Source organism: Crocuta crocuta, unplaced genomic scaffold (assembly GCF_008692635.1).
Source record: "Crocuta crocuta isolate KB4526 unplaced genomic scaffold, BGI_CrCroc_1.0 scaffold3, whole genome shotgun sequence".
NCBI classification, from domain to species: Eukaryota; Metazoa; Chordata; class Mammalia; order Carnivora; family Hyaenidae; genus Crocuta; species Crocuta crocuta.
In genome coordinates, this window is record NW_027529934.1 from 13,243,894 (window position 1) to 13,271,849 (window position 27,956).

Below are 27,956 nucleotides of genomic sequence, written 5' to 3' on the forward strand. Positions count from 1 at the left end.
AAGTGAAATAAGTCAGGCAGAGAAAGATACCATATGTTTTCACTCATGTGGAACTGGAGAAACTTAACAGAGGACCATAGGGGAGGGGAAGGGGGAAAAACAGTTGGGGAGAGGGAGGGAGGCAAACCATGAGAGACTCTTGAATACTGAGAACTGAAGACTGATGGGGGGGAGGGGAAGGGGGTTGTTGGCATGGGGAAGGGCACTTGTTGGGATGAGCACTGGGTGTTATATGGAAACCAACTTGACAATAAACTATATTAAAAATAAAAAAAAACCAAATAGAAGGATGGACATAAAAACGTATATTGGAGAATCAGCATCTAAAATTAAATGGAAAACTCTTACAAAAATCAATAAAAGATCAACACTATAAGAGACAATTGTTCAAAGATCTTGAACAGACATTTCAGGAGAGAAAACCTAAATGGCCAACACAGAAAAAAATGTTCATTTTCATCAAGTTCAATGAAAGCTATTGTTCTGTCATTTCTTTAAAGGTAATTTACCTTTTCTCTCTATATTTCTAGGGCTTCGATCCTCACATGAGCACAAAGAGAATCCCACAAGACAGGTTTATAGAAGCCATGTTTATAACAACAAAACCATGAAACTATCCAAGCCAGAGTATACTGAAGAACTGGTGGTATATGCAAGCAACAGAACACTCTACAACAGAGACACACCAAAAGCCATTCAGCAACAGTGCTGAGTAAAAATACGTCATTAAAGTATAAAGTAATTATGGAATAATTTAAACAAAATTCAAAAACATATACAACAATGTATTATTCAGGAACACATATATGTACAAAAATAGAGAAGAAAAGCTAACATGAAGTTCAGGGCAATGGTTCCTTCAGTAGAGGCGGGCAGGGGATTCGGTATGTGGAGGCATATCGGAATCCAGTGGGCACTGGGTATAGAGGTGTCTGCTTTATCATTCTTTTGATACCTAAAATGTATCCTATAAAGTTTTTGTGCAGCTATGTGATGATTAGCTTTATATGTCAAACCTGATTAGACTACAGTGCCCAGTTAAACAGACATTAATCTAGGCTTTGCTGTGGAAAAACTGTGTACATATAGTTAACATCCATAATCAGTTGATTTTAATTAAAAGTGACTATATTTGATAATAAGGTACGCTGCATCTAATCAGCTGAAATGCCTTAAGAGTATAAAAACTAAGGTTTCCCAGAGAAGAAATTCTGCTTCAAGTCCAGAGGTTATTCTAGGCTGTCTACCTGCCTGACAATCCATTTCACACTTGCCAGCCCCCTCCCCCAACCACTGGAGTCAATTTCTTAATTTTCTTTATACATTTTATATATGTGTCTATTTATTCTGTCTCTCTAGGGAACCCTGAGTGATACAGCCTACTAAAAGAAGAAAAAGACCTGCAAGTTTCATAACAGACTGAATACACAAGGCAGAGAGTCAGAATAGAGGGACTTAAGAGACAATGTGAGACCAAAAAAATGATGAATTTACGGTTTGGGATGAAAGAACTACTGTCTAAGAGTCTGAACTGGAATTAAATGATTACTTGAGGAGGCGGGTAACGGTGAGCCTGACAGGCAGAAGTTGGTGGTTTTGAGTAGAACATACAAAGCACATAAAAAGAAAAAAAAAAAAAACCCAGAAAACAAAAAACCAAATTCAGATGCACAGAGAAAAGACATGATTTTCTGCCAGCTAAAACCCAATATTCATCGAACATATCACAGAGAACATTTGTAAAGCTTTTATGACACTGCCACAGAATGTCACATTTCGAAAGCTAGCTCTGCCACCTAGTGCCCCAGAATGTTAGCATACATCTGCTCCCAGGTGAGCGAGGAAAATACAGAAGCGTTACAACATACAGCAATTACAATTTTACAATAATTATAATAACTTTAAATTTTAAAAATAGCATTTTCATTTTAGTCCACCTTCATTCAGATGTGAGATGTTACGAATTTATTATAATAATGAAGAATGTGGCTACAATTATACACCTTTTAGTGAACTTAACAAATTTAGAGTTGTCACGAATTTTAAGAAGTATTAGCAGCCTTCTTGTGGAATGCCTTGTTCACCCTCCTCTCTTAATTCTGCCCATCCTTGAAATCCATGCTCCTTTTCTCTTGCTGCATTCAGGATCTATGCTCCTCAGTTAACATATCTGGTTAACATCCTTTTTATATCATTCCTTTAAAAAGAAAGTCTTAGTGTCCACAGAGTTGGCAGTGACAGATTTCAAAAGCAAATAATCGATATGCATTTTCCTACTTAATCCTGTAAGGCTTTCTCAATTACCTGCCGAAGAGTCCAGTATTTTGTCAATATTATACTTCATCATAATCTGATCTCTGCCTACTTATCCAGTCAAATAAATAATATATTCCAGCTACTCTAAGAAAGGGAGGAAAGATCTAAAGAGAGAAAGATAGGAAGAATAAGGAAAAGGCAAAGAAAACAGGCATCCAATTGAAAAAGTCAACATATTAATCAATAAGCCTTATTTTCCAGGGTCAACAAATAGTAAATAAAGTATTACAGGTAAACATTCACTCACAAACAATGCTGAATGGTTGGACTCAAAAATAAAAATGCAAGTCTTTCTTACCTTAGCAGTTTTAATATAGTGGCTCAAAACTTCTGCTCTAATTTTTAACGTCTGAGCATGAAGAATTTCTCTAACAACCCAAAAGCTTACCTGCAAATAAAAATTAAAAGGAGTTGAACGGCAAAATTCTTTACTCAGTAGGATCAAATTAATAACAGGAGCTACTTGATGAACAATGTATAGCTGGTTAAAAAAATGATACTTTCTTTTCACCTTCCCGGCTCCCCACCCGGATATAACCAGTCTTCAAATGTTGCATACATTTCACATATACGTGATATGTATGTGCATAGAGATATACATGTGTGTGTGTATATGCTTAAACACACATAAAAACATCACTGTGAATTTTGATGTTTGATGTATGAATGTGTTTGTAAAAGCAAACACATTTTGAAGAAGCGAATAAAACTGGTTTTATTGCGTTATTACAACAAGAACACTATACAAATACATGTAATTTTCCTGTATTCTGAAACACTATGGCAGAATTGGATGAGCTCTAAGAACAGACATTATAAAATATGCTATTTAGGGCAAGTTTTTCTGTGGCTGTGTAATCCAACATTGCCATTTATTTACATTATGAAATAATACCATAAAGAAAAAATACATCTAAGTCATTCTAAAATTAGACTAAGATTGTACTTTTAAAATCACATAATGCTTTCTAATCCAATAAACCATCCTTACAATTTCTTTTAAAAAGCATTAAAAACCATTCATCAGAAGGCAAACTAATCTCAATCACTAAAATGTTCTATCTACTCTGATAAAAACCTTGCTCATCATAAATGTAACATATTTTTAATTCATTTACTATGAAGATAAAATCAAGGCACTATCAGTTGGCTCGAACTTATACAAATCTAAAAACATGGTGTATTATCAAGAAATAATAGTGCAAGAGACAGTGCCACTGCCTCCCATTTCTTGTCCCTGTCTTAGTGAGAAACATTTCAGATTTTACTTGCAACTTTCATCTATAAACTGCCAAAACATAAATATTTTGTATATATTTTACAAATCTATATATAAATATAAAATGTATGTATTTTACAAAGACATTTTCGTATTTGTTACTATATCTGGGCTACTAATGATAATAATTATCCCTGATTCTGATAAAGTGTACTTCTAAAATATATCAAAAGCTGTATGTTATTTTATCAACAACCTTGGCAAATATCACCTGTGAATTCAAACTAAACTGCATGATCACTGACTTTATTAACTTTAATTCTAGCCAAATTTTAAGACAAATACCATCATGATTTTAAAACATAGCCAAAAAGTCTTTGTCATTCTGCCCTTGAAAGCCAGGTTCTATGTCACCTGTCATGTCATCTGGACAGGCTCGTGACTGCTTTAATGAAAAGATTAACGGAATTGATGCTAATTTCCAAAAGAAAGTCATAAAAGAATATGCAGCCTCTGTCTTGAATGCCGGAACATTCTGAGATTCCTGAGCTCCTAAGACCCCCATGCTGGAAAGGCTAAGTGTAGGTGCTCCTTAGTCAATAATCCCAGCTAAAGCCAACCACACCTGAGAATACTGATCCAGAATGACCAACACAAAGATATAGTTCAATAAAATTACTGGGGAAAAAAATCTTTTGGCCATCGAGACAAAAAGATAAAGTGATTTTTAAGGAAAAGAAAATTTAATTATCACCAGACTTATCGACAATAACACCTGTCAGGAAAAAAAAAAAAAGAATAATATATCAAAAATCATCAAGGGAAGAAAATTTTACAGAGGACCAGCAATTTGCCAGGATGCAAGAATTCAGGAATTACCATTCTCATGAGCCCTTGCTGAGTACTGTAATGGATAACAAGCTCTAGGCAACCAACAAGCCTTGAAAACCAGGATTCTGTGTGTAGAAGAAAGAACATGCGGATGTAATACAGAAGAGTTGGAAATAAAACTCTGGTCCTGAATTTGAATTAGAAGTATCTATATGAACTCATGAGACATCTTATCTTTAAATATTTGTGTGTCTCTCTGTGTGTGGATGAAATATAGAAATCTTAGCTATCTCTGCTGAAAAAGGCATAGAAAATAGCAATGAGCATTCCCAGCATTCAGGTCCATTTTCCCCTGTAAGAAACCAGGACTTATTAAATATTGATTCCAGGTGCAGGGAGAGAAGGGGAGCAGGTAATGGACAAAATGAACCTGAAACATCTTTGCATACCCGATGACAAGGAAACTCTTAAAAGACTGCTAGAGTCATGACAAAGGACATGAAAGCCAACTTGAAAAGACCTCCACTGGCCAAAGATGGAACATTATTAGTTTTCAGTCAGGATAATAACTGCTATTGGGGTGCCTAGGTGGCTCAGTTGGTTAAGCAGAAGACTCTTGATTTCAGCTCAGGTCATGATCTCATGGTTTTGGAAGTTCGAGCCCCACATGTGGCTGCTCTGTGCTGACCACATGGAGCCTGCTTGGGATTCTCCCTCTTTCTCTGCCCCTCCCCCTACTCTCACTCTCTCTGTCTCTCTCAAAATAAATAAACTTAAAAATATATTTTAAAAAAAAGATAGTATCTGCTATGGGTTGAAACGCATCATATATGATGTTTTAATTTCTAAGTTCATAATGGTATTTAAAAATAAAAAAACTAGTTGGTTACTACTAGAGCAAGACAGAATACCAATTCATTATCTTCAAAACTCCTAAATAAAAGGAAACAATTGAACATTTATCCTTCCTTGCTTATAGGAAATGGATCTCTGCGTAAACAAATATCAGATGAGGGAAAATGTCTCTTTATAAAAGCATTCCAACTAATAAATGAAGAAGAATGAAATGCAGATTAACCTTTAAAAAATTATTGATGTTTACTTTGAGAGAGGGAGGGAGGGAGACGGAGAGAGAGGCAGAGAGAAAGGGAGACACAGAATCCAAAGCAGGACCCAGGCTCTGAGCTGTCAGCAAGGAGCCCAACAAAGGGTTCAAACTGTGAGATCATGACCTGAGCCTAAGTCGGATGCTTAACCAACTGAGCCACCCAGGTGTCCCAGCCTTTTAACAACCTCAACTAATCAATGGATCTAGACACAGCTGCTAAAATCCTGAAAAAGACAACCAGGTATTAGGTGCCTCCTGATGAAAAGGAAGAAAAATACAGCAATTACAACACATATTCCTGCCAAAGGCACTGAACCCAACTGAATCTCTGGAACCACCACTAATATCCAGAAAACAGAATATATTAAATTATATTAGATCCAATCTAGATTGTGGGAGACTCAAAATTAGGTCAAAATGCCTCGGTGCCTCCACAGGTAAATGGTAAGGAAAAGAAAGGGAGAAACTGTCAATTAAAAACTCTTAAAATTTAACAAATTTTAAAAATTGGTAAGGCTAAATAGTTGTGTCTGGGGAGCCACATTTAGGTGATAAAACTATAAAAAGAAACACAAAAAAGTGAGTATGATAAAAGGACTCATTATTCTTGGAGGAAGAAAGGGTGTGAGGGTGTGTGGGCTGAGGTACATATAGGGATTTCTAGAGTATTTGGTCAAATTTTATTTTTGACCTTGGTGGTGTTACAAGGATATTTGCTTGACAATAGTTTACTGAACCATGCATTTGTTTTGTGGTCTTTTTGTATCCATGTTTTACTTCACAGTAAGTAATGAGTAAGAAAATAATGAGTAGGAAATATGAGAATAATAAAAAAGACCAGGGAGATCTGAAAATGATAGAACTTGTGAAAATGAAAAAAAAAAAGTGAAATTAAAATTAGTGAGAGCTAGAATGAAAAGGTTCACGGAGGTAATGATCTTTGTTTTTCCTGTTCACTAATATATTCCAAACACTGAGAACAGCGCCCAGGACACAGTAGAAACTTAATAAACATTTACTGAATAAAAATGAAAGCTGAATTATTTCACATCAATTAGATTGCAAAGTCTGATGAAACCAAATGTTGACAAAGATGATAGTTAATGAAAGCTCTTGTACTCTGCTGGTGGGAATGCAAAATTAGTACAATCATTAAAAAAAAGACACTATCTTTTATAGTTAAACATGCATACACTCTCTGACAAAAATTTAATATTCAGATGCACAATTTTCCTAACCAATTAATTACAGTGGGTATTTTTTTTACCCACTTTAATGTATCAATTTAGTAAGTTTAAGTACCAATGTTATTGCTTTAATAAGCAGAAAGATCAAAGAACATATAACCTAATATAAATAAATAGTATTTCAGAATACTTCTGTTTCAGCTGTGTGTCTACACTGAAGTGCAATGTAAAATATTTTATCTTATCGTGAGTCACCATCAATAAAGTTTGAAAGCCACTGCCTAGAGAAACCAGTACTCATTAGCACCAAGACTCACAATATTCCTAGCAGCATTCTTCATACAGCAAAAAATTAGTTAATTTATCTTATGGTCATCCTCAAAAGAATGATAAATCCATTTTGATATATTCAAGCAATGAAATGCTAGACAGCAGTGAAAAATCAATGAACTAGAGCCAAGTACATCACCTGGCATCAAAGAAACACAAAAGTGAAAAAAAGCCAACCATAAAAGAATATATATATTCTGAAAATATGTTTTATGAGAATGAAAAACAAGATTATACAACATGCTGTTTAGGGATACAAACATTTCTGATAAATCTATAAAAGAATTAGAAGAGTTTAAAAAACTTTTGAAAAACCTGCCCCAAAAACCAAAACCCAAATTTTGAGATAATGGCTACCTGTCAAGAGAGGGTAGAGGGAAAAACATGTAAAATGTTTAAAGTATTTGGGTATTATTCTAGTTCCTAGCTTAGGTGGTGAATTAGAAATCATTTATTAGACTGCTTCTTAATACACATTCATCACATGAACTTGCCATTTCTGTAGGCTAACAACGGTTGAACATGAGCAGTTTCATATGATTGAAATAAATAGTTAACACATTCTTTGAAATGTACCAAATATTTTATAAAAAAGCAAATCCTAGAAAACATTCATAGGATATTTCTAACTGTAGTTGCTTTATTCAGTTCTATAATCATATGGAGGTGTTATAAAAACTTTATATTTGCAGCCAAAAATATGTTAAGCTTAAAGACAGTTTCTCAGCTGTTTGCATGGAAAACTTCAAATGTACACTGAACTAAACAGAAGATAATAATGAAGTCCCTGATGCATATCAACCAGTTTCAACAATTACCAAGTTACGGTCAGATTTTTTCACTGCCATCCCTACCCCCTCAAATGCCCCAGGAATACTGTGAAGAAAATCACAGATAACATATAACTATATCCATAAATTTTACTTTCAAAAAGTAGAGTCTTTTTTAACAACTATAACCTATTATCATGAGCATTCTTAAAAGCAGTGACCTCTAATTATCAGTCATATTTCCAATTATCTAAACATAAAGTCTGAAACAAATTTAAACAGCCTTTTGCCAATAAAAAAGAAAACAAAAAAATAAGCACCCACTGGCTAGAAGGTATGCCTCCAGGTTATCAGAGAAATATCTAATACAGAGTGGTTATTAAAAGTATGACATAGTTCAATCACAGGAGATCATAGAGATACTAAAAATGTTTTCAACATATAATGATATAGGAGGATTTAATGGTATGCTATGACAGTAAGGCTATAACTTGCAGGTACAACATGATTTCTATTAAATTAAGAAAAAATAAAGAATGGAAAAAAGGATATATGCTTAAATGTTAACAGTCACGTCTAGGTAATTGTTTTCCCCTCAGCTTTTTAATACATTTCTACATCTTTTCAATTTCTCTGCAATACCTGTTGTTATTTTGATAATCAATGGAAAGCATAGTTTTTAAAGGGATGGGGGAGAACTCCATTTCTGGTAATGCGGAATAGCTGGTATCTTTGCAAGTGCTCATCTGATTTTAATTCCAAATTATAAGAGCAATTATTTAAACGTTCAAGAGACGGATAAAAATAAAGCAGAAACTGGGGGACTGATTGTTGAAAGATGCGCTGGATGAGATTTGCACTTGGTTCACTGAGGACACTTTCTAGTTACCACAATGTGGGCAGCTAAAATTCAAGCAGAAGGCCATATGTAGTCTTAGTTTCAAAAGTCAGAAGTCAACTGGCTAGAAAGTGAGGGGAGAAATTCTAGAAAGGAGGGAAAGATAAGAAGGAGATCCCCCAAATCTAAGTAAAAATGCCATCCAACTCTCCGGCTGACCTTGGAACTGTACGTGTACAAGGGAAACTCTAAGAAGCCTAACTGAAAACAAAACCAAAAGGAAATTATCTGTTCTCCAAGGAGGGGCAGAGTTTGGAGTTTTAGTCCAGCGAAGTTAAATAAAAATAAAAATTACGCTTCAAAAAAGGAAAACAAAACCATTATTACACTATATGTTAACTAACGTGTATTAATTAAGATTTTAAACATGCAAAAAAATGAATATCATTGAAGAAAAGACATAAATAAGTCAGTCAGAGATAAACACCATATGTGGAATTTAAGAAAAAAGTAAAGGAGCAAAGGGAAAAATGAGAAAGAGAGGCAAACCAAGAAACAGATTCTTAACTATAGAAAACAAAGTGGTGGTTACTGGAGAGGAGGTGGAGGGGGAATGGGTTAAATAGGTGACAAGGATTAAGAAGGGCACTTGTGATGAGCACCAGTGATGGATGGAAGTGTTGAATCACTAAATTGTATACCTGAAACTAATATTATACTGTACGTTAGTTAACTAACTGGAAAGTAAATAAAAATTAAAAAAAAAAAAAAAAAAGAGGACAAGAGAATCCAGAATCACTATTATGTATCATCCATAAAGTTAACTATATAATTTTAAAAATTACCATACATGCAAAGGAACAGAAAACGTGACAGAGTTAAGAGGAAAAGCACTGAAAGGACAAAAGCACACCCCAAGATAATCTTTTATGAGAATTAGTGACAACTAAATGCAATGTGGGATCCAAAAGTCTCTTGTAACAACAACAAAAAGGATATTAGTGAGAAAACTGGGGAAACTGAATGATGTCCTTAGCTTAGTCCGTCCTATACCAAGCCTGGTTTCCTGGCTCTTAGAACCATACATATGTAAGAGGTTAGCACAGGGGGAGCTTATATGGGATATAAGAACATGGAAACTGAACTATCTTTGCATCCTAAGTCTATACTGAAAAGCAGAGATTCAGACTGAACTACAAAAAAGAAAGGTATGTTAACTAACTAGAATTTAAATAAAAATCTGAAAAACAAACCCTCCCAAAACAAAATAAACCTTGCGTTCTTAATATTAACTTATATGTCTGCCTCACAGGACTATTGTAAAGTACAACTGAGGATATTTTTGAGAAAATATAGAGAATAAAATTGAGTAAAAATTAGAATAATTATAATCTACTTCTGTTGCTAAGATACTAATGATGTATTTTATGAAACAATTTGATGCTTTTAATATATATTTAAGGAAAATTTAAAAAAAAGAAAAACTACCACCTATCAAATTCAAATGGATTGAAATGGAATACTACACAGCAATAGAAGGAATTATTGATGCAAGCAACAAGAATAAATCTCAAAGACATCACGCTTTGAGAGGGTGAAAAGATCAGTTTCAAAAGGGTATATACTATACGAGTCTATTTATATAAAAATCAGAAGAAGGCAAATATAGTGATGGAAAGCAGCTCACTGGTCACCAAGGGTTAGGGATAGAGAGTGGGTGTGACTACAAGGGTACAGCACAAAAGAAATTTTTAGGGTGATGAAACTGAATTTAGATTATACCTATATAAATCTACATATATTAGAATTCCTAAACAAAAATAAAAAAAAGGAAGACCCAACAATATGTTGTCTATAAAAAACTCATTTAAAAAAAATTTTTAATGTATATTCATTTTTGAGAGACCGAGAGAGACAGAGCATGAGTGGGAGAGGTGCAGAGAGAGAAGGAGACACAGAACCCGAAGCAGGCTCCAGGCTCTGAGCTGCCAGCACAGAGCCCGACACAGGGTTCGAACTCACAAACCATGAGATTATGACCTGAACCGAAGTTGGACGCTTAACCAACCGAGCCACCGAGGTGCCCCGCAAAAACTCATTTTAAAAATAATGTTGCACATAGGTTCCCTCTAAAAGAGTCTAACTTCTTTCAAAATTTGCTATTTCAAATCTCCTATGACCTTACTGGGAGAATTGAATAGAGTAATGGAGCCATTAAGTGAGATTAAATGATCAATTATGATCTGGAATAAGGATAAGAGCTTTTGGTACAACGTGACATATTTGACTCTGACAACTTTTTGGCTTAAGAATAATATTACTGCTTAAAATTTTACTTAAAATGTAAAGTCGTATTTGTGAATATTTTTGTATGGGAAAGAAAAAAAATTTTACTGTGATAAAATTCCAACTCCTAAAAATTGTGCAGACAACTTCTTTATAACTTGAATATGAATTTCAGCATAAGACATGTTTACCCTGTGTCCCTAATAATGGTTTAATCTAATTTTTTAAAACTCTGATTTACTTCCATTTGGGGAAATACAGTGAAGCAAATCCTGAGAAACTACTTGCTGTAAACTAGAAATGTTGGGTTAAAGACAACAAGCTCTTTTTTAAAACAATGTGTGGCTAATTTTAAAGGAAGGATTTCTTCCCCTAGAGGCCAAAACAAAGAGGGAAATAAAGGCAAAGCAGTGATTACATGAAAGAGCCCTATAGCTGCTCACAGAGGATTTTCTCTCAGTGACATAGGGGCTTGGGATTTAATAGTCTTTCAAGTACAAGGCCCCCACCTCTACTCTACAACCTCTATGTCTATCTCGGGGATCTTCAAAGGGCTACAGTCTTGTTGAAAATGTAGACTAAAACTATCCCTTCCTGGCAGTGGAAGACAGAGGAGATGGAGAAAAATAAGTCCTTTTAAAAAATGTGTATTTATTTATTTTGAGAATGGGGGGTGCACAGAAGTGGGAGAGTGGGAGAGAGAGAGGGTGGAGGAGAGAGAGAGAAAGAGACAGAGAGAGGGAGGGGGATAGAGAGAAAGAGAGGGAGAGAGAGAATCCCAAGCAGGCTCCACACAGTCAGCGCAGAGCCCAACACGGGGTTCCATCTCCTGAATTGTGAGATCATGACCTGAGCCTAAATCAAGAGTCAGATGCTTAACCAAATGAGCCACCCAGGTGTCCTGAAAAATAAGTCTTTCGTAAGAATTTGTAAACAGCCCTTAGTTGGATTTGGAGTTGAAATTTCCACTACAGCAATGTATGGATGTTCCCAACCAAAACATATAAAAAACTGTCCTAAGTCAGTATAGTCCTTAGTACCAGAAAAAGCAAACAAAAGTTTTTCAGAAGAGATATACCCTCAGTCTGGGTGGCAGGAGAATTCCCACAAAGTACAGATAAAGTTTAAATGATGAGCGCTTAATCCAAAATTAGAAAATGCCTAAAAACACAAACCATTTTGAGTAAAGATTAGCAGAAATAACAGAGAATTAGTACTCCAAAAACTGGATAGTAACAGAAATTATAAAATAAAATGATGAAAATTATTTAAGAAACATAGAAAAATGAATCCAGTGTAAAAGCGTACACAGACTTGAAATAGAAATGACCCCTCTGAAAAGAATTAGTGGATTAAAATATAGTACTGAGGATCATGCAGAATGGAACACAAAGAAACAGATATAAAATATGAAAGGTTAAGAAGCAAGAAAAAAAGGTCAAGTCCCAACAAATTTCCAACAGAAATTACACAAGGAAAAACCTAGAGATCATGCAGGGAGACAGTATTTAAAGGGATACTGGCTGAAAACATCCCAGCAAAGATGTGAAAGGCTAAACTACTTCTTAATGAAAAATTATAGACTGAGGAACTGAATTTCAGAAACTAAATATCAAAGTTTTATAGGCAACTCACGTGATTAAATCTCCTTGTGAAGGCAACGGCATTTGGTGCAGAACTATATTTTTCTTTTTTATTCCATCCACAACTTGAAAGCTCCTGAAAAATAGGTTAAAAGTAAGTTCATGAAATAGCCCAGTTTTCTTATTATATTAAGGGTTTCAAAACATTAAAGACACTTATGTCCCCTCCTAGAACCATTTTACTCAAAAGAAACATATCCAATACTGTAACCATTCAGTTAAATCATAAAAGCAAATTTTACTAGTAGGATCTAAGAGGTCAAGGGGCGCCTGGGTGGCTCAGTCAATTAAGCGTCCGACTTCGGCTCAGGTCATGATCTCACGGTTCGTGGGTTTGAGCCCCGTGTCGGGCTCTGTGCTGACAGCTAGCTCAGAGCCTGGAGCCTGTTTCAGATTCTGTACCTCCCTCTCTCTGACCCTCCTCTGTTCATGCTGCCTCTCTCTTTCTCAGAAATAAATTAAAAACAGGGGCGCCTGGGTGGCTTAGTCGGTTAAGTGTCCGACTTTCGCTTAGGTCACGATCTCGCGGTTCGTGGGTTCGAGCTCCGCGTCAGGCTCTGTGCTGACTGCAAGTTCAGAGCCTGGAGCCTGTTTCAGAGTCTGTGACTCCCTCTCTCTCTGACCCTCCCCTGCTCACGCTGTCTTTCTCTCTCCTAGAAATAAATAAAATAAAATAAATAAAAGAAATTAAAAACAAAAAACAGAAAACAAAAACATAAAAGGGCAAAATTACCTGTCTATGAGAACATAGGTAACTAAACCTACACACCACAGGGAGACTGATGGATTCTCCTTCTGAGGACATTTGAATGTCAAGAGGAAGGACTTCCAGACAACGAGAGCTGAGCTTCTTATAACGTACAGTGAACCCCACTAGCTGTCAAGCCCCATTCCCACTCAGTTTCTCAGAGCTTCCAGCCAGCTTTCCAATACCTTACTCTTTGAGCTGACAGCCAATCGCAACCCAGACATAACATGAAACCTCTAAAGGGCTCTTGACAAAGGGCTTGATAAACTTAAAAAATTAAATATTTATGTTATACTAATCTCTGACATGACATTCCTTTTTATCATAAATGTAGAGTACAGATCACAAAAGAATTGGCAATGCATGTGACTTTACCACTGATGAAAATCACGGATATTTTCATTTTCAGATACAGATAGCTCAAAAGTATCATTTATACTCATCACTAGTTTGGTATTATGAGCTCGTCATCTCTGGATCTTACTTAATGTTAATAAAAAAGCACATATATAATGCTATGTGACAGTTTTACAAAATAATGTAAGAAGTGTATTTTAATAAAATTGATTTCCTTTGTTTTTAAAGAAGGGTTCAGCTCCATAGGCTTCATTCAGGTGCCAAGGGAGTCCAAGGTTCAAAACAGGTTAAGAATCCTGCTAAAATACCAATAACCACCACTAGGAAGAGATAAAATCTATAGGAAAAAAGAAAAAGGACTCTGAGGAAATTGAGTTAGGAAAGGGAACCAAAAAAACTGAGAGAAGAAAAGACAAAACCATATTTATTACTCTCAGAGAGATGAGAATAGGTATTGCTCCCATTAGGATTTATTCAGAGAACAAAACACAGCCTTTGGAAACACAATAAGGGAGATTTTAAAAATCACCGTTAAGAGTTATGAGATAAAATAAGCTCAAAACAGGAGTACAAATATTATGTCCATTAAGAGAGTCCATACCAGTCAATGTCTAAATAATAACAGGAATTTTATAATTTTTTAATGTTTCTTTATTTTAGAGAGAGACAGTGCAAGCAGGGGAGGGGCAGAGACAGAAAGAGACACAGAATCCAAAGCAGGCTCCAGGCTCTGAGCTGTCAGCACAGAGCCCTACACGGGGCTTGAACGCACAAACTGCAAGATCATGACCTGAGCTGAAGTGAGACGCTTAACCAACTGAGCCATCCAGGCGCCCCAACTGCAGGAATGTTAAGAGAGAACAGAGAAAATAGAGAAAAATAATTTACCCCTCCCCAATTTTAAAATTTTATTTATAGAGAGAGAATGACCGTGTGCATGGCTGTGAGCAGAGCTTCAGAACAACAGTCCAGACAGTAACTAAGCAAGAGGTCAGAGACTCCAAGAGAGACGGCTCTCAAAGATGAAACAACACGGAAGTGTCTCAACACACTGCGAAGATACATTCACTATATTCACTTCTGGCAGAAGAATCAGTGATGAGTGCAGAGAAAGCTTATGTAAATTATTAGCTCAAGGAACACAAAATTTAAGTAAGTAACAAAATTTAAGTAAGTAATCATGGCTCAACTGTAAAGAATAGTTTACTATTCTTTACTTATTCACATCAAAACTGTGACATAACTATATGCGATAAAGAGGAAGAAGACAACTGTATAAAGGTCAAGGGAAACAATATAAAAGTGTGAGATCATTTTCTATAGAATAAATCATATCTAAAACTTTAAATATGATTTATCAGGGGCGCCTTGGTGGCTCAGTCAGTTAAGCATCTGATTCTTGGTTTCGGCTCAGGTCATGATCTCACAGTTTCATGGGTTTGAGCCCCACATCGGGCCCTGCACTGGCAGCTCAGAGCCTGCTTGGGATTCTCTCTCCCTTCTCTCACTCTGTTCCTCCCCCATTCATGTTGTCTCTCTCTCAAAATAAATAAAGTTAAAAATTTTTTAAATCATCAATAATAGAAATTTAGGTATATTATTTGAAAACTGGACCTAAATTTCTGCAAGAAGAAATAGCTAAGGCACTGGATAAGCATCGGGCTCAAGGGTGGAGGCTGGTGGAAATTCAGGACTTCTTAAATGTGATGTATGCCTATCTTCCATAACATTTTAAAAAAGAAACAAAAAGAAACGGACTGAGGAGACTAAGGAAACAGTTATGGTGATACTACAAAATTTTACTGAAACACAAAAATTAAGGTAACGTTCCCTTATGTTGAAAAAAGTGGTAGATTCAAGATATTTTGGAGGCAGGCAGGATTTGGTCAAAAATTGGATCCACACAACATAAGGCAAGAATGAGGAATCCAGAGGCACTAAGAATCCCAAGTTTTCGGCTTGAGTAATGGAGATGGAGAACACAGAAGGAAGAAACAGCAATCACTGCTTCAACACAGTGGACACACAGTAAGTGCTCTGAAGAGATCAATTACTTTTTTTAAGATCTAACGCTAGATTACAACCTTCAGATCTGAAATTACTGAAGGAAAATCCAGAACAACCAAAGCCAACTCTGTAGTAAACATACAACTGCTTGTAACTCAGCCTAGACGCAGGCTCATTTCACATTACCTCCTTGTACAGACAGAAAATACTTAAGTGATAGATATTACACAAACATGAAAATAACATGATAGCTATATTAAAAACATCAAATTTCTAGAAAATGTTTTTTCTAAAAATATTAATATAACTACATAAAGATGGCATATTTTAGGACAAAATTCCTAGGATTAGATCTATAAATACTCAGCTCACTTTTAACCAATTAATTTCCAAATGCATATTAATGCTACTAATATAAAGTGTCTGTGTCAAAATGACATCAACATACCCATTGGATAGAGTTCAAATTCAATTATGCAGCTTTATACATAACATGAATTTCATTTTCCTGTTATAAGCTATACCATAAATAATGAATATTATTGCACCTTTTCTGACATTTCTGATCATTTCCTAAAAATATAGTCCTAGAAGTAAAATCACTAGGTCAAAGAGTCTGAACCCTTTCCAGGCTTTGATACCTGTCAAATTGCCCTCCTGAAATACTGAGTCACTTATACCACCAACACTAAGTGTCACTTTCCCAACAGTCTCACTGAATCTGGGTATATTTATCCTCTTTTTGTATATTATTACTTTAATTTCCCCAACTGTAAGAGTAATTATGTTTGTTACAAGAAGTGGAAGGGGGGGGGGCACCTGAATGGTTCAGTCAGTTAAGTGTCTGACTTTTGATTTCTGCTCAAGTTATGATCTCACAGTTTGTGAGATCAAGCCCTGCGTTGGACTCTATGCTGACAGTGCGGAGCCTGCTTGGGATTCTCTCTCTCCCTCTCTCTCTCTCAAAATAAATAAACATTTTTTAAAAGTAAAATGAACAATCAAAAAAAAAAAAAAGGAGCAGAAAGGGAGAGTAAAGTCTATGAATCACTTATAAACCCACCACTGAGAGAAAACTTATGAAAACACCTTCCCAATCGTCTTTATGTGCAAAAGGGGGCCTGGTTTTTTGTTTGTTTAAAGCAGCCAGTACTTTTACTGTCCTCTTCTGTGTGACTTAATCTTCTGGTTTTATGCTTAAAAAATACTTCTCATCCTGAGAACAAGTGTCTTAACAGCAACAGTAAAAGAATTACCACTAACAGAGATTACCATGTGCTAAGCACTATTATAAGTGCTTATACATAACAACTCATTTAAACCTATCTTCACCATTATAAATTATTATGATAAACAAGGAACCCAAATAAAAGTATCAGTGAATTATGGCTTTATTTTTTTTTTACACTAAAACCTTTTACTGCCTTTCTGACTCTTCAAATAAAAAATAAGAGGTTTTGAAAAATTCATCCAATTCTTAGAACATTTTAACATCAATAACTTAATGGAAAAATGTTTTGTCCCTTTAAAAAAACTCTTGGAAGCCAACAGAAAGGAAGTGGGGATGAATAAATCTATAGTCACATCACTTGGGAGTACATAGATTAAAATGCTACTGAAGCACTCCATTCTAAAGGAATTTGTACTTAAAAAAATGTGAAGAGGGGCGCCTGGTCAGTTAAGCGTCCGACTTTGGCTCAGGTCATGATCTGGCCATTCTGAGTTCAAGCCCCACATGGGCTCTGTGCTGACAGCTCGGATCCTGTAGCCTTCTTCAGATTCTTTGTCTCCCTCTCTCTCTGCTCCCCCCCCCCCCCCCGTTCACACTCTGTCTCTCAAAAATGAAAAAACGTTAAAAAAAATTTTTTTTAATGTGAAGAAACAAGCAGGTTTTTTTAAACCTCTTAAGACAGTAGCTACCATTTTCCCTTAGAGACAATGCTATATTACTAGCACATCTACTACAATAAACTATAACTGACAGAGCACAGATTAGTGGTTCGAGGAGTTAAGGACAGTGGAAAGTAGGCAGGAGTGGGGCTGGCTGACTATAAAGGGGCAGAACAAGGGAGCAGATCTCTGTGGTATTGCAATAGTTTTCTATCTTGACTGAGATGATGGTTAGACAAAACAACATGTAAGATAAAATGTTATAGCAATCCATTCTGTGATTTTGATACTGTACCAGACTTATACAAGATGTAGCTTCTAGGGAAAACTGGGTGAAAGATAAATGGGACCTTTCTGTAGTATTTTTTGCAATTTCCTACGAATCTCTTATTATTTCTGTACTATTTTTTCCAAGTTCCAGTAACTCTGTAGTTACTTCAAAATATAAAGTTAAACAACAACAATAAAAACAAAAATCCATTTAATGAATTATGGAGCTGAAATTGCACTGGGACTCCAGGAACTCACTAATTTCTTCTTAAACCTCGACATGCATTTCTATCAGCTAGGCTTAAAGGAATTTTGCCCTGCCCCAACTCTAAGTCTCAACAGCCACTGGACCTCTCTGTGAGAAAAAAAATTGCTTTTCCTTTTGCTCAGACTCTGGATCTTCCTCCAAGAGACACTACAGAACAATTGAAGAAATAAATTCTTCCACCGTGCTATCTTGCATTTGACAGCTAATCAGCCTAGTCAAGGGCTATCCTATACTAAAACATCTCCCAGGAATACAAAAAAGAAAGCTTTACAGTAACTCAAAGGATGTTTTTTCTAAGGGTCTGATATAAGAACAGGAATGACTTGAGCACACTATGTAAGTCAGCCTCTACTTTAGCAAAGGCTTAATGAAACAGAGCAGCCTTGATACTTCTTAAAATCTGTTGAAATGGATTAACTTAGAATTTTAAAATCAGGCAGTAAAGAGAAATCTAATAGTAACTCACACACATAAGGCAATTTTTAAATGGGCACTGAAAGTGTACTTGAAAGAATATTCATGGGCGCATTTTGAGCTCTGAAACTGCCGAGCCCGATTTTCCAGTGCATGTATTTTGGAAGCACGTGGGAAGCAGACACCGCAACTGAGGACCACCTACCCTATGAAAGAATTACTGAATTTCACAGGAGCCACAGCTTCTCTTATGTCTCTTGTAGGTTTGTTCTGTAAAGTCAAATTCTTGATCTAAATTTCATCTTGTAGGTTCCAACACTCTTAAAAGGGCTGTTCTAAGGGTGATGTTGTAGGGGTACCTAAAGATAGAAGAAGAGAAAAGGCCAATATAGACCAGCATGTAGACAGAGAATGAGAGAAGAAAAGGCGATGGAACGTACACAAGATTGCAGAGGTGCAGGGGGAAAGGGGTCCTCACAAGAAGAAAATTTGTTTTTCCACTGAAGTATAGTTGATACATGGGAGAAGATAATTATTGCTAAGGCACTCTTATGTTAAAAAATGCAAAGCTTTTTTAAAGAGATATAATATGTCCATTAAGCATTCAGCCTATATGGCTATTTAGAAAGAAGCCTCAGCCACAACGTGCCTGCTGCAACTCCTGTATTTTTAATCAACAGAATAAAGTTTTGAAACTATAAAACTGCAATGTTATGTTAAATCAAAAAGGTCAATTCTGTTTGCCAGTGTACTCACATTCTCGGTTCCCCTCTACCCTCCTCCCAACACATTAATGCTGCCCCTGTAATGAGAGCAGAGAGAAAGCCAGGAGCCACCTTCTGCTACTACTGATGGCGTGATACACCTGCTCTCCCTGACCTTGCTACATGGTAAGGACGCTCACAGTGATGAGCAGCAATAACTTATAAAACAGCCGCACTTGCTTCTAATAGAAATTTCAAATCTTTCACGTCTTCTCTGCTTTCTTCAAAGCTCTCACTATATTCATGAGTTGTTTACGTTTTAATTCTAATGCAAACGATAATCTTCATTAAAGCAAATAGAGAATTATGGTATTCCTGATGCTGGAACTTCAGATGTTGCCAAGATTATAGTCTCTCCATCGCAAGAAAGCTAGCATACAGTAAACTCTTTTACATACTGTAATATCTCAACTGTACGTTTTGCAGAAATGTTTTAGTAAGATTCAAAATTACCTATCATGTACTTTCCCTCATTTAACTAGCATTCTTCCTCAGTCTCTAGACTACCCCAGTAATACAGGAACACAGAAGGGACGATCTATCCTCTGTATATAATGTCTGTTTATTGATACAATGTAATGACTTACTGTACTGACTTATTAGAAATTATAATAAAGTGTCAAACTTTCTTCTTTGAAGGTAATACATGTCAGAGGACTTTCAGTGAGAGCCAGTCCCTTAATGCTTTTTGAACACTTGAGAACCTCGTAACAGGCAAACATCATCCAATGTAGTGACTACGGTACTGATTTCAAGCACAGTTCACCTTTTAAGAGTTACTGAAAGTACCAGAGCATTGCGACTAGAAAGAAAATCTGATTGCAAACAAACTTTCTGTCATAACTTATCCTGGGTTTAGTATAATACTCATTCTGAAGAGAAATCCCATTGATGTAATGAACATGGCAATGCCTTCAGAAAAAATATAAGCTTTACAGAACATGAGAGAATTCATATTAGACAAAAACCAATCCCCCATGAATATAATAAACATGGAAAACCTTCAGAACAGTCATTGCTTCCTCAACATGAAAGAACTCACACTGGACAGAAGCCCTATAAATGGATAAGAGGTTTCTAAAAGAAAACATACCTTCAAGATCAAGAGAGAATCACACTAGGGAAATCTATATGTATAAGAAATGTAAAACAAAACCTTAACAAGAGCAGAGTTTCAACTAAATACCAGAATATCATACTAGAAATTAATGAATCTAGAGAATCCTCAAACTGCCCTTACTAAGTATTAAATAATTCACACTGGGCAAAAAACCTGAAAATGTTCCTAATTATGGGTGGGGAAAAAAACCCCAAACTCCTTTTTCCACAAAGAGAACGCTATTTTATAAAAGTCAGTTTCTTGGACTAGTAACAGACTTTTGCAGAAATGATTCCAAACATAAGCACTGGGAAGTGATATGCCTGTAGGCTACATAGTACAAGGCTTGGGAATGGTCACTTATCAAACTCAAATACAAAACAGGTATTATTCTAGGCACTAGAGATTACCAGTGAACAAAGCAGACAAAAGTTTCTGCTCTTGTGGAATTTATGTTCCAATGAGGGTATAACAGACCCTCAACCTATAAGAGCTTGACTCATGATCACCACTCAAACCATATCACGTCCTTAAGTTTCCCAAAGTTTTAATCAAAATTATATTACTGAGAATTACACATAACTGCAGCCCTTACTCTGAAGTTACCAAAAATAAATAAATAAATAATCCTACTTTCGGGAATTTCTCGAAGACCTAGAAGGTATTATTATAAAGATCCAATGGTCCAAAATCCTTTACTTCACATATTCAGTAATTTTTTAAAAGACCAAAGACATGATATCGATCCTATTAATGGCACAGTCTATAAATGGCAAAGCTGAAAAAAACTACAAGTCTTCTGGCTCCCTGCTTTTATGTTTTGCCATTAAAAAGCATCTTTTGGGATCCAAAGGGCTTTAAAGTAAATTTTAAAGTAAATGAAATGAAGGAAGTAAAAATTTGTGAGCACCCATTCAGAGCTGTGAATGTTAGACACTGATGAAAAAGGAAAAAGTAAGCAGCAAAATGCATGGTAATTTGTGCCCAAAATTGGTTTTATTTAACTAATGAAAAGAGAGAATGATCAGCTCCATGGAAATAAGAGTTGTAAAGACACATTAACAGTAGTTGAATATAAACAACAGAACTACTAACATTTCTCCTTCTTTGTAAACACTGTAATTACAGTTGCAGTAACCATATCATTGCACGCTCTCCCCATCGCTAAGAGATGGCTGCTTACTGAGAGGAGGGAAGGGTGAAAAGCCAAGTTCTGTGTGAGAGGGATCATCATCCACAGACGCTTCCAAATTTGGCCACACTGTCTAGGCTGGTGGGCAAGTGAAGATTCTTAGCGTTTCTGTAGCACCAGCTATGGGAACATTTGGAAATGTGTTCAGATGGAGAGGGATCCGTCGGCAGGTGACTGGCTGAACTGAGACCTGTCTCGGGCCAACAACTATGCACAGACATTAAGCAGCACTCACATTTCTGGAGCCAACGGGCCACAGCCCTGTAAAAATACTGTACTCTTTTAACCAATATCCTTCAAAGTTGACAGAGATGAGGAAGGAGAGAAGAGTTATTTAGGGGGTAAAATCAATTAAAGAAGAGGGAAAATATGATGAAGAGAAAAGGGGAAAGAAGGACTCCTAGGTTTCCGAATGGTATCAAAAATGGATAGATGATGCACATCATGCAGACAAGGACCCATTAAAAATAAAACTGTAGCAAACATTTTTTCTATGTAGGTATAGTCTTACTATGAATAGTTTTAAAATTACTGATGATCTTTCTTTTAACTTTAAATTCTTTTCATTGGTAAGCATGTTTTCCATTCTTCCGACCATAAAACAAAAGAACTATGAAACAAAGTACCAAAATCTGTTTGTTTTTTTCTTTCAATCTGAGGTACCTTCAAGCGTGATACAGGGTTGGAGAAAAACCAGGTTTAGAAATTGTTTGATTCAGATCTGCTCTTAAAGATGTGATTTTATTTAGCAAGTTTTCTAATGACTAAGAATAGTCCCTGTATCATAAAAAATTCACACCTCAAAAGTAAGTTTCTATAGTGAAATAAAAGGCTTATAATTTTTCCTTCCCCCACCCCCGAGCAGTTTTCAGGTGTACTTATAACAGACAGTACACATAAGCTACTTTATTCTGAGAAAACCACTGCACTCCATACACTTGCCCCTTTCTTCCCACAAGTTAATAACAAGTTTAGGTAGAACAAGCTGGGGTAAATTCTACTTAACACGAAAGACTTGGGAATACAGAATTCCCCAAACAGGTAGGAATTACAAGGTCCTACTCAAGGAACTGAATTAATGAGAGATACATATTATATAAGTTTCAGGTAACTCAGCAACTATCTCTATTATAGAAAACTGAACAAGACTTGTGTGGTTTAATGGCCAACCTGCAACTAAAATCGCCAAACTGCAGAGTTGGATCCAGAATCTTTTTCTTCAAAGTTTAAATTTAGTACAGATTTCATTTTAGAAAACGTGAATAAATCATCACCTGAAATGGATATATACATGTAATAGTGAGTTCTGATTAGGACTTTTAGTGAACTAAAGATCTTTTAAAGCTTCATAAAGTATATATACATTTTTTAAAGTTTTACATTATATAGAGACATGAACGTTGATATAATGGACAGAACTATCAAGATAAATTTGTTAGATTCAGTGATAACCACTGTCTTTCCACAGTATGTGAAGTTTTATGCATTTTATGCTAATACAAAAACTAATACATTAGACTGACATCATGGCTTAATCTTTTGTTTAATCTGTCGACAGCAAGAGTTTTGACATAATAAATAATATCTATACAAAGGCTTCAGAAAACCGGAAGTCTTTAATAAACTCAAAGACATTCGTACTCTTCAACTCCGTAATTAATGCACCAGAGTACATATATTAACATGGGTGCTAGTCAGCAATGTTGAACATAAAAAGCAAGCTAAAGATGACTAAAACAACAGGGTACCTTTTACATAAAAAATTTTTTTAAACCTGCAACAGTTCAAATTGCTAAGGGACAGATATAGAAGAAATACGGAATGCACAGGAATGATACAGATTGATACTGGACAGTGGCTCCCTGGGTGAGAGGAAGGAGGAGGGAGGAAGGAGGGGGAGACAGGCAGAATACACAGCAGCTCAAAGCACTGGTGAGGTGGGTACAGAGAGGTTCATCTTATTAGTCTTTACATCTTGTTGTAGGTCTTGAATATTTCAAAATATATTAGAAAACATTTTTCTGCCGGATGACAAAGTCCTGTTTATACTGCCAGATTTAGTGTAATCTTGAGGATTATCTGAGACTAATATACAACAAGAATATTTTTGTGCTACATCATTTCTTTCAACAGTTACTGCTTCAATTTCTAAAAACATTCTCTCACTGAACAAGTATTTACTGAACACTGTATTCATCTTCTCATTCAAAATATTGAGTCCCACTACATGCCAGGCAGATAAAATAGTAGAAGCAAAATTATTTTTGGTCTCTGCCTTCATGTAGCTTAAAACCTAGTGGAAGCAGCAAGCAATTAATCAAATAAGCACATGATTAACCACACTTTACACCTCATCACTCCTTCCCTCTTAAAAATACTTCCTTCATTCGGCTCACCTAATTCCATACTAATAACCTGATTTTCCTCCTAAATCACTCACTGCTGCTTCTTTATCTTTTGCTAATTCCACCTAAACACTAAATAGGACCCTTCTCTCACCTATATTCACTTTCTTGGTAACCTCACCCAAGAAGTCTCTACAGAGACTTCTCTCCAACTACACTTGCAACCTGGACAAGTAATGTAGTATACATCACCTAACTCAGCATTCTAACAGACTTGTAAACCCAAACATGTCCGAAGCCAAACTCCTGCTCTTTCCTCCAAATCTGCAGCTCTGGCCTTTCTCCACAAGGCAACACTGCACCTAATATTCTATATGAATGGCAGCCCCAGGAGTTATGAGCACAATAATAATTTTCCATCTCACAGAATATCAAGTACACGCTTCTGCCATCAGGCCAAAAACCCTGGCAGCACCCTCAACGTCCCCTGCACAGAGAGTCTGACAACTCACCACCTCTTCCACTCCCATCCTGACCCAAGCCACCTTGCTCTCTTACCCGGTCTTCTTGATTCAGACCTTGGGACCAGCTCCTAACCCCATACCCGAGTCAGCAGCCACAGCTAACTTAAAGCACTACTGAGAATCTTAGTCGGAAATTGCCACTCCTCTACTCAAAACCCTCCCAGAACCTCCCCGTCTTTCTCAGAGGAATGATCTGCAAGGCCCGGGACTATCCAGCCCTCATTCTACCTCCCTCCTCTACTTCCCTCCCCCCTCCCTCCATGACTCTGGCTCACTGGCCTTCGCCCTAGCTGTTCTCTGCCTGGAACGCTCTCCCCGCAAACACCCAGGATTCACTCTCTCACTTCCTTCAGGCCTTTGCTCAAATGGCACCTTCCCAGGGAAGGCTTCCTGAAACCACGCCATCTGCAATCAAAATCCTCACTGTCCTCACTCTCTATTCTCTTCTGGTTGCTTTTATGTTTTTCATGACACACAATCTAGCTCACCTCACCCAAATATAAAATCCACCAGGGCAGGAATTTTAGTCTGTTCACTGCTGTATCTCTAGTAATGAAACCAGCACCTAGCACATAATAGACACTCAGCTATTACCTGTTGAATCACAAAACATAAATGGAAGCTTGCAGCTGACAAGGGCAGTGAAGAAGCAGAGCGCGCCAGGTGAACCTCTGGGAGGACAGGAAAAGCTTACCTGAGGGAGTCAAACCTGACCTGACAACTGAAGGATGACTAGGACTTACTGAGGATATACACAGGCTCAGCGGTGACAGGGATAAAAAGGCCAGTGTAGTTAGACAGGAAGAGGTAGAAAATGTATAAGGAGGCAAAACTAGGAGGAGATTTGTGGACCATATTAGAGTAGTTTGTCTTCATCCTCAGAAAGTCACTGAAGTGTTTTAAGCAGAGGGATCATATGAGCAGATTTACACATTCAACAACATTACCACAGGTGTTGGATAGAAAAAGAGTTTAGAAGGGTTATGGATGCAGGTAGATCATTCAGTAAGAAGACACTACAGCTGAGATAAAATGGTATCTTGGATTGGGGTGTTGGAAGTAGAGAGAAAATGGATAGATAATATACTTAGGAGGTTTAAAAAAAAAAATCAAGGAGACTAGTATTAAGTTAGACAAGGAAGTGGGGCCAAGGGAATTTTAAGGTTCACTTCTGACTTCCACAAAGTAGCGTCAGATGTCCCAGGAAAATATAAAACTCCCATACTGACTTGAATTCCATGTATTCAATAATAATTATCTAGAGCTTCAACGTGCAAAGCACCTAGTCACAAACAGCTATTGAGTACTTGAAATGTGGCTACTCCAAATAAAACTGTGCCGTAACTATACAAGACACACTGAATTTCAAGGTCCTAGTATACTCAATAATTTTATACTGATTAAGTCAAGCTGGTAATATTTTGGATGTTGTAGGTTAAATAAAATTATTAAAACTAATTTCATCTGTTTATTTTTTTATTTAGAAAAAATTTCAATGCTGATTTTTCAGGGGGACGGGGGAAAGGGCAGAGAGAGAGGGAGTCACATAATCTGAAGCAGGTTCCAGGCTTTAAGTGGTCAGCACAGAGCCTGATATGAGCCTTGAACTCACAAGTCCTGAGATCATGACCTCAGGTCAGATGCTCAACTGACTGAGCCACCCAAACATCCTCATCTGTCTTATTTCTACTTCATAATGTGGCTACTAGAAAATGTAAAGTTATATAAGTGGCTCACACTATATTTCCAATGGGTAGGACTACTCTCCCATGGAACAGTAATATGGTCACTGCAGTTTATCCAAAAGAAAAAAATATGTCTATGGATAAGATGGCTGAATTTCAAGGCAAAAAAAGTGTAATTTTTGTAAAGAATTTAGTTTCTTTTGTTCAGGGATGTGAGGAAATGAACAGCTTTTGTTACTTAAAAACAAAAGCTCTTTTCTGTTTGTCCTTTACGTGTAGAATAGATTGCTCCTCCTATCGCTAATCTAATGTTTCTACTAAGAGAATCCTCATGGTATAGGGCAAATGTTAGGAAAATAGAACTGTGGAAATGACAGGGACTCAGAGACCACTCCAGTCCCCCCCCCTCCCCGCTTCCTTTTGTAAATGACCAACTTGAGATACTAAGACATTAACTTACTTGAAAATCACAAGACTAATACGGTCTCTACCATTTAAGACACGGACGTTTTCTCTAACCCCGACAGTAATCACAGTGGTCAAGGCCACTGCACACTTTTCTACACAACAAACACACGACATTTTGTTCTCAAAAGAATAAAAAGAAAATCTATCTTATGGTACTAAATATTGGTATTATCACTTGCTTTTGGGGTAAAAAAATCACACTTACATTCTTTCTTGGTAAGAGTAGAAAAAGTACCAGTCTGAAACCCAATTCCTACACTTAGTTGTGCAGCAAGGACAGCTGTCATTCTGTTTTCTCATCAGTGACACAGACACTACCACAGTCACATTCATACGCACAGACAGCATAATAAACAGCTTACAGCAGGTAGATGCATAATAAATGTCAGTCCCTTTTTAATAAAAGCAAAAAATGCTTTGCTTGATCCTCCCACCTCCCTCCAAAATGTTAACACACAGTCATATTGTAAAGTCATAAATAAAGTAAAGGAAAAGACTGCGGTGGTGAGTTGTGAAACCCTGTTTCTTATTCTCATTCTTCCATGAAAAAGCTTCAAAGTCTTGGGTGTCCCATTCACCCTAAGCCTAGTCCCCTCCTAAGAAGAGTGAGGAAGCCTACTAACCCAGGATGATTCATCAGTCCCACCTATGACTCAGTGATTTGTGTCTATGACTGCCATATGACTTTCTGAGGCCTGAATAGTATATGGACAGTCACATCAAAAGCTATAAACATTTAAACATTAATATGAATCTGACATTTATAAAACCTCTTAATTTGGGATACTATTAATGACCATTCTGTATATTTAAAAGGAAAGTTCTTAAAACTACTCACATCTGGTTGAATGGCTTTAAATACTGGAACATCCATTAGCGTTATCTGACCCTGAAATAAAAAGTAAAAAAATGACAATTTCTTCTTGGGAATTCTAGGACATGACGTATATTCTAAATTAGAATTATATTCTATACTACAATATATTGAATACTCAAAATTTTACTTAAGAGTCATTTTTAAAAGGGATTACAGAAAATGAAAGTTTAGCACTTGTACCATTAAATATGATCATTTCAAGTGATCTCATGCCTATTCATATTTTCTTGTGAGATAAATGAAGTAAAATTAGAAAATAAAATAAAAAGAGGCGCCTGGGTGGCTAAGTCAGTTAAGCATCCAACCTCGTCTCAGGTCATGATCTCGTAATCCATGGGTTGGAGTCCCACACTGGGCTCTGTGCTGACAGCTCGGACCCTGGAGCCTGCTTCAAGGTCTGTGTCTCCCTCTCTCTCTGCCCCTCCCCCACTCACGTTCTGTCTCTCTCTCTCAAAAATAAATATAAATATTTTTTTAAAAATTAAAAAAAAGAAAAGAAAAACAATTTAAGGACTTGGAT

The 27,956-nt window shown here is 36.4% G+C and overlaps 1 protein-coding gene across 8 annotated transcripts in view; it reads right to left on the bottom strand.

Annotated features, from left to right (window-relative positions):
* RALGPS2 (Ral GEF with PH domain and SH3 binding motif 2) overlaps positions 1-27,956 on the bottom strand; it is a 149,444-nt gene that overhangs the window by 85,901 nt on the left and 35,587 nt on the right. For all 8 annotated transcript variants that reach the window (XM_077763307.1, XM_077763305.1, XM_077763303.1 and 5 more), the window contains 3 exons: positions 27,398-27,448; positions 12,521-12,604; positions 2,615-2,704 (listed from right to left, as the gene is read on the bottom strand). In XM_077763307.1, the coding sequence (XP_077619433.1) occupies positions 2,615-2,704; positions 12,521-12,604; positions 27,398-27,448 (225 nt within the window). The remainder of the gene's footprint in view (positions 1-2,614; positions 2,705-12,520; positions 12,605-27,397; positions 27,449-27,956) is intronic.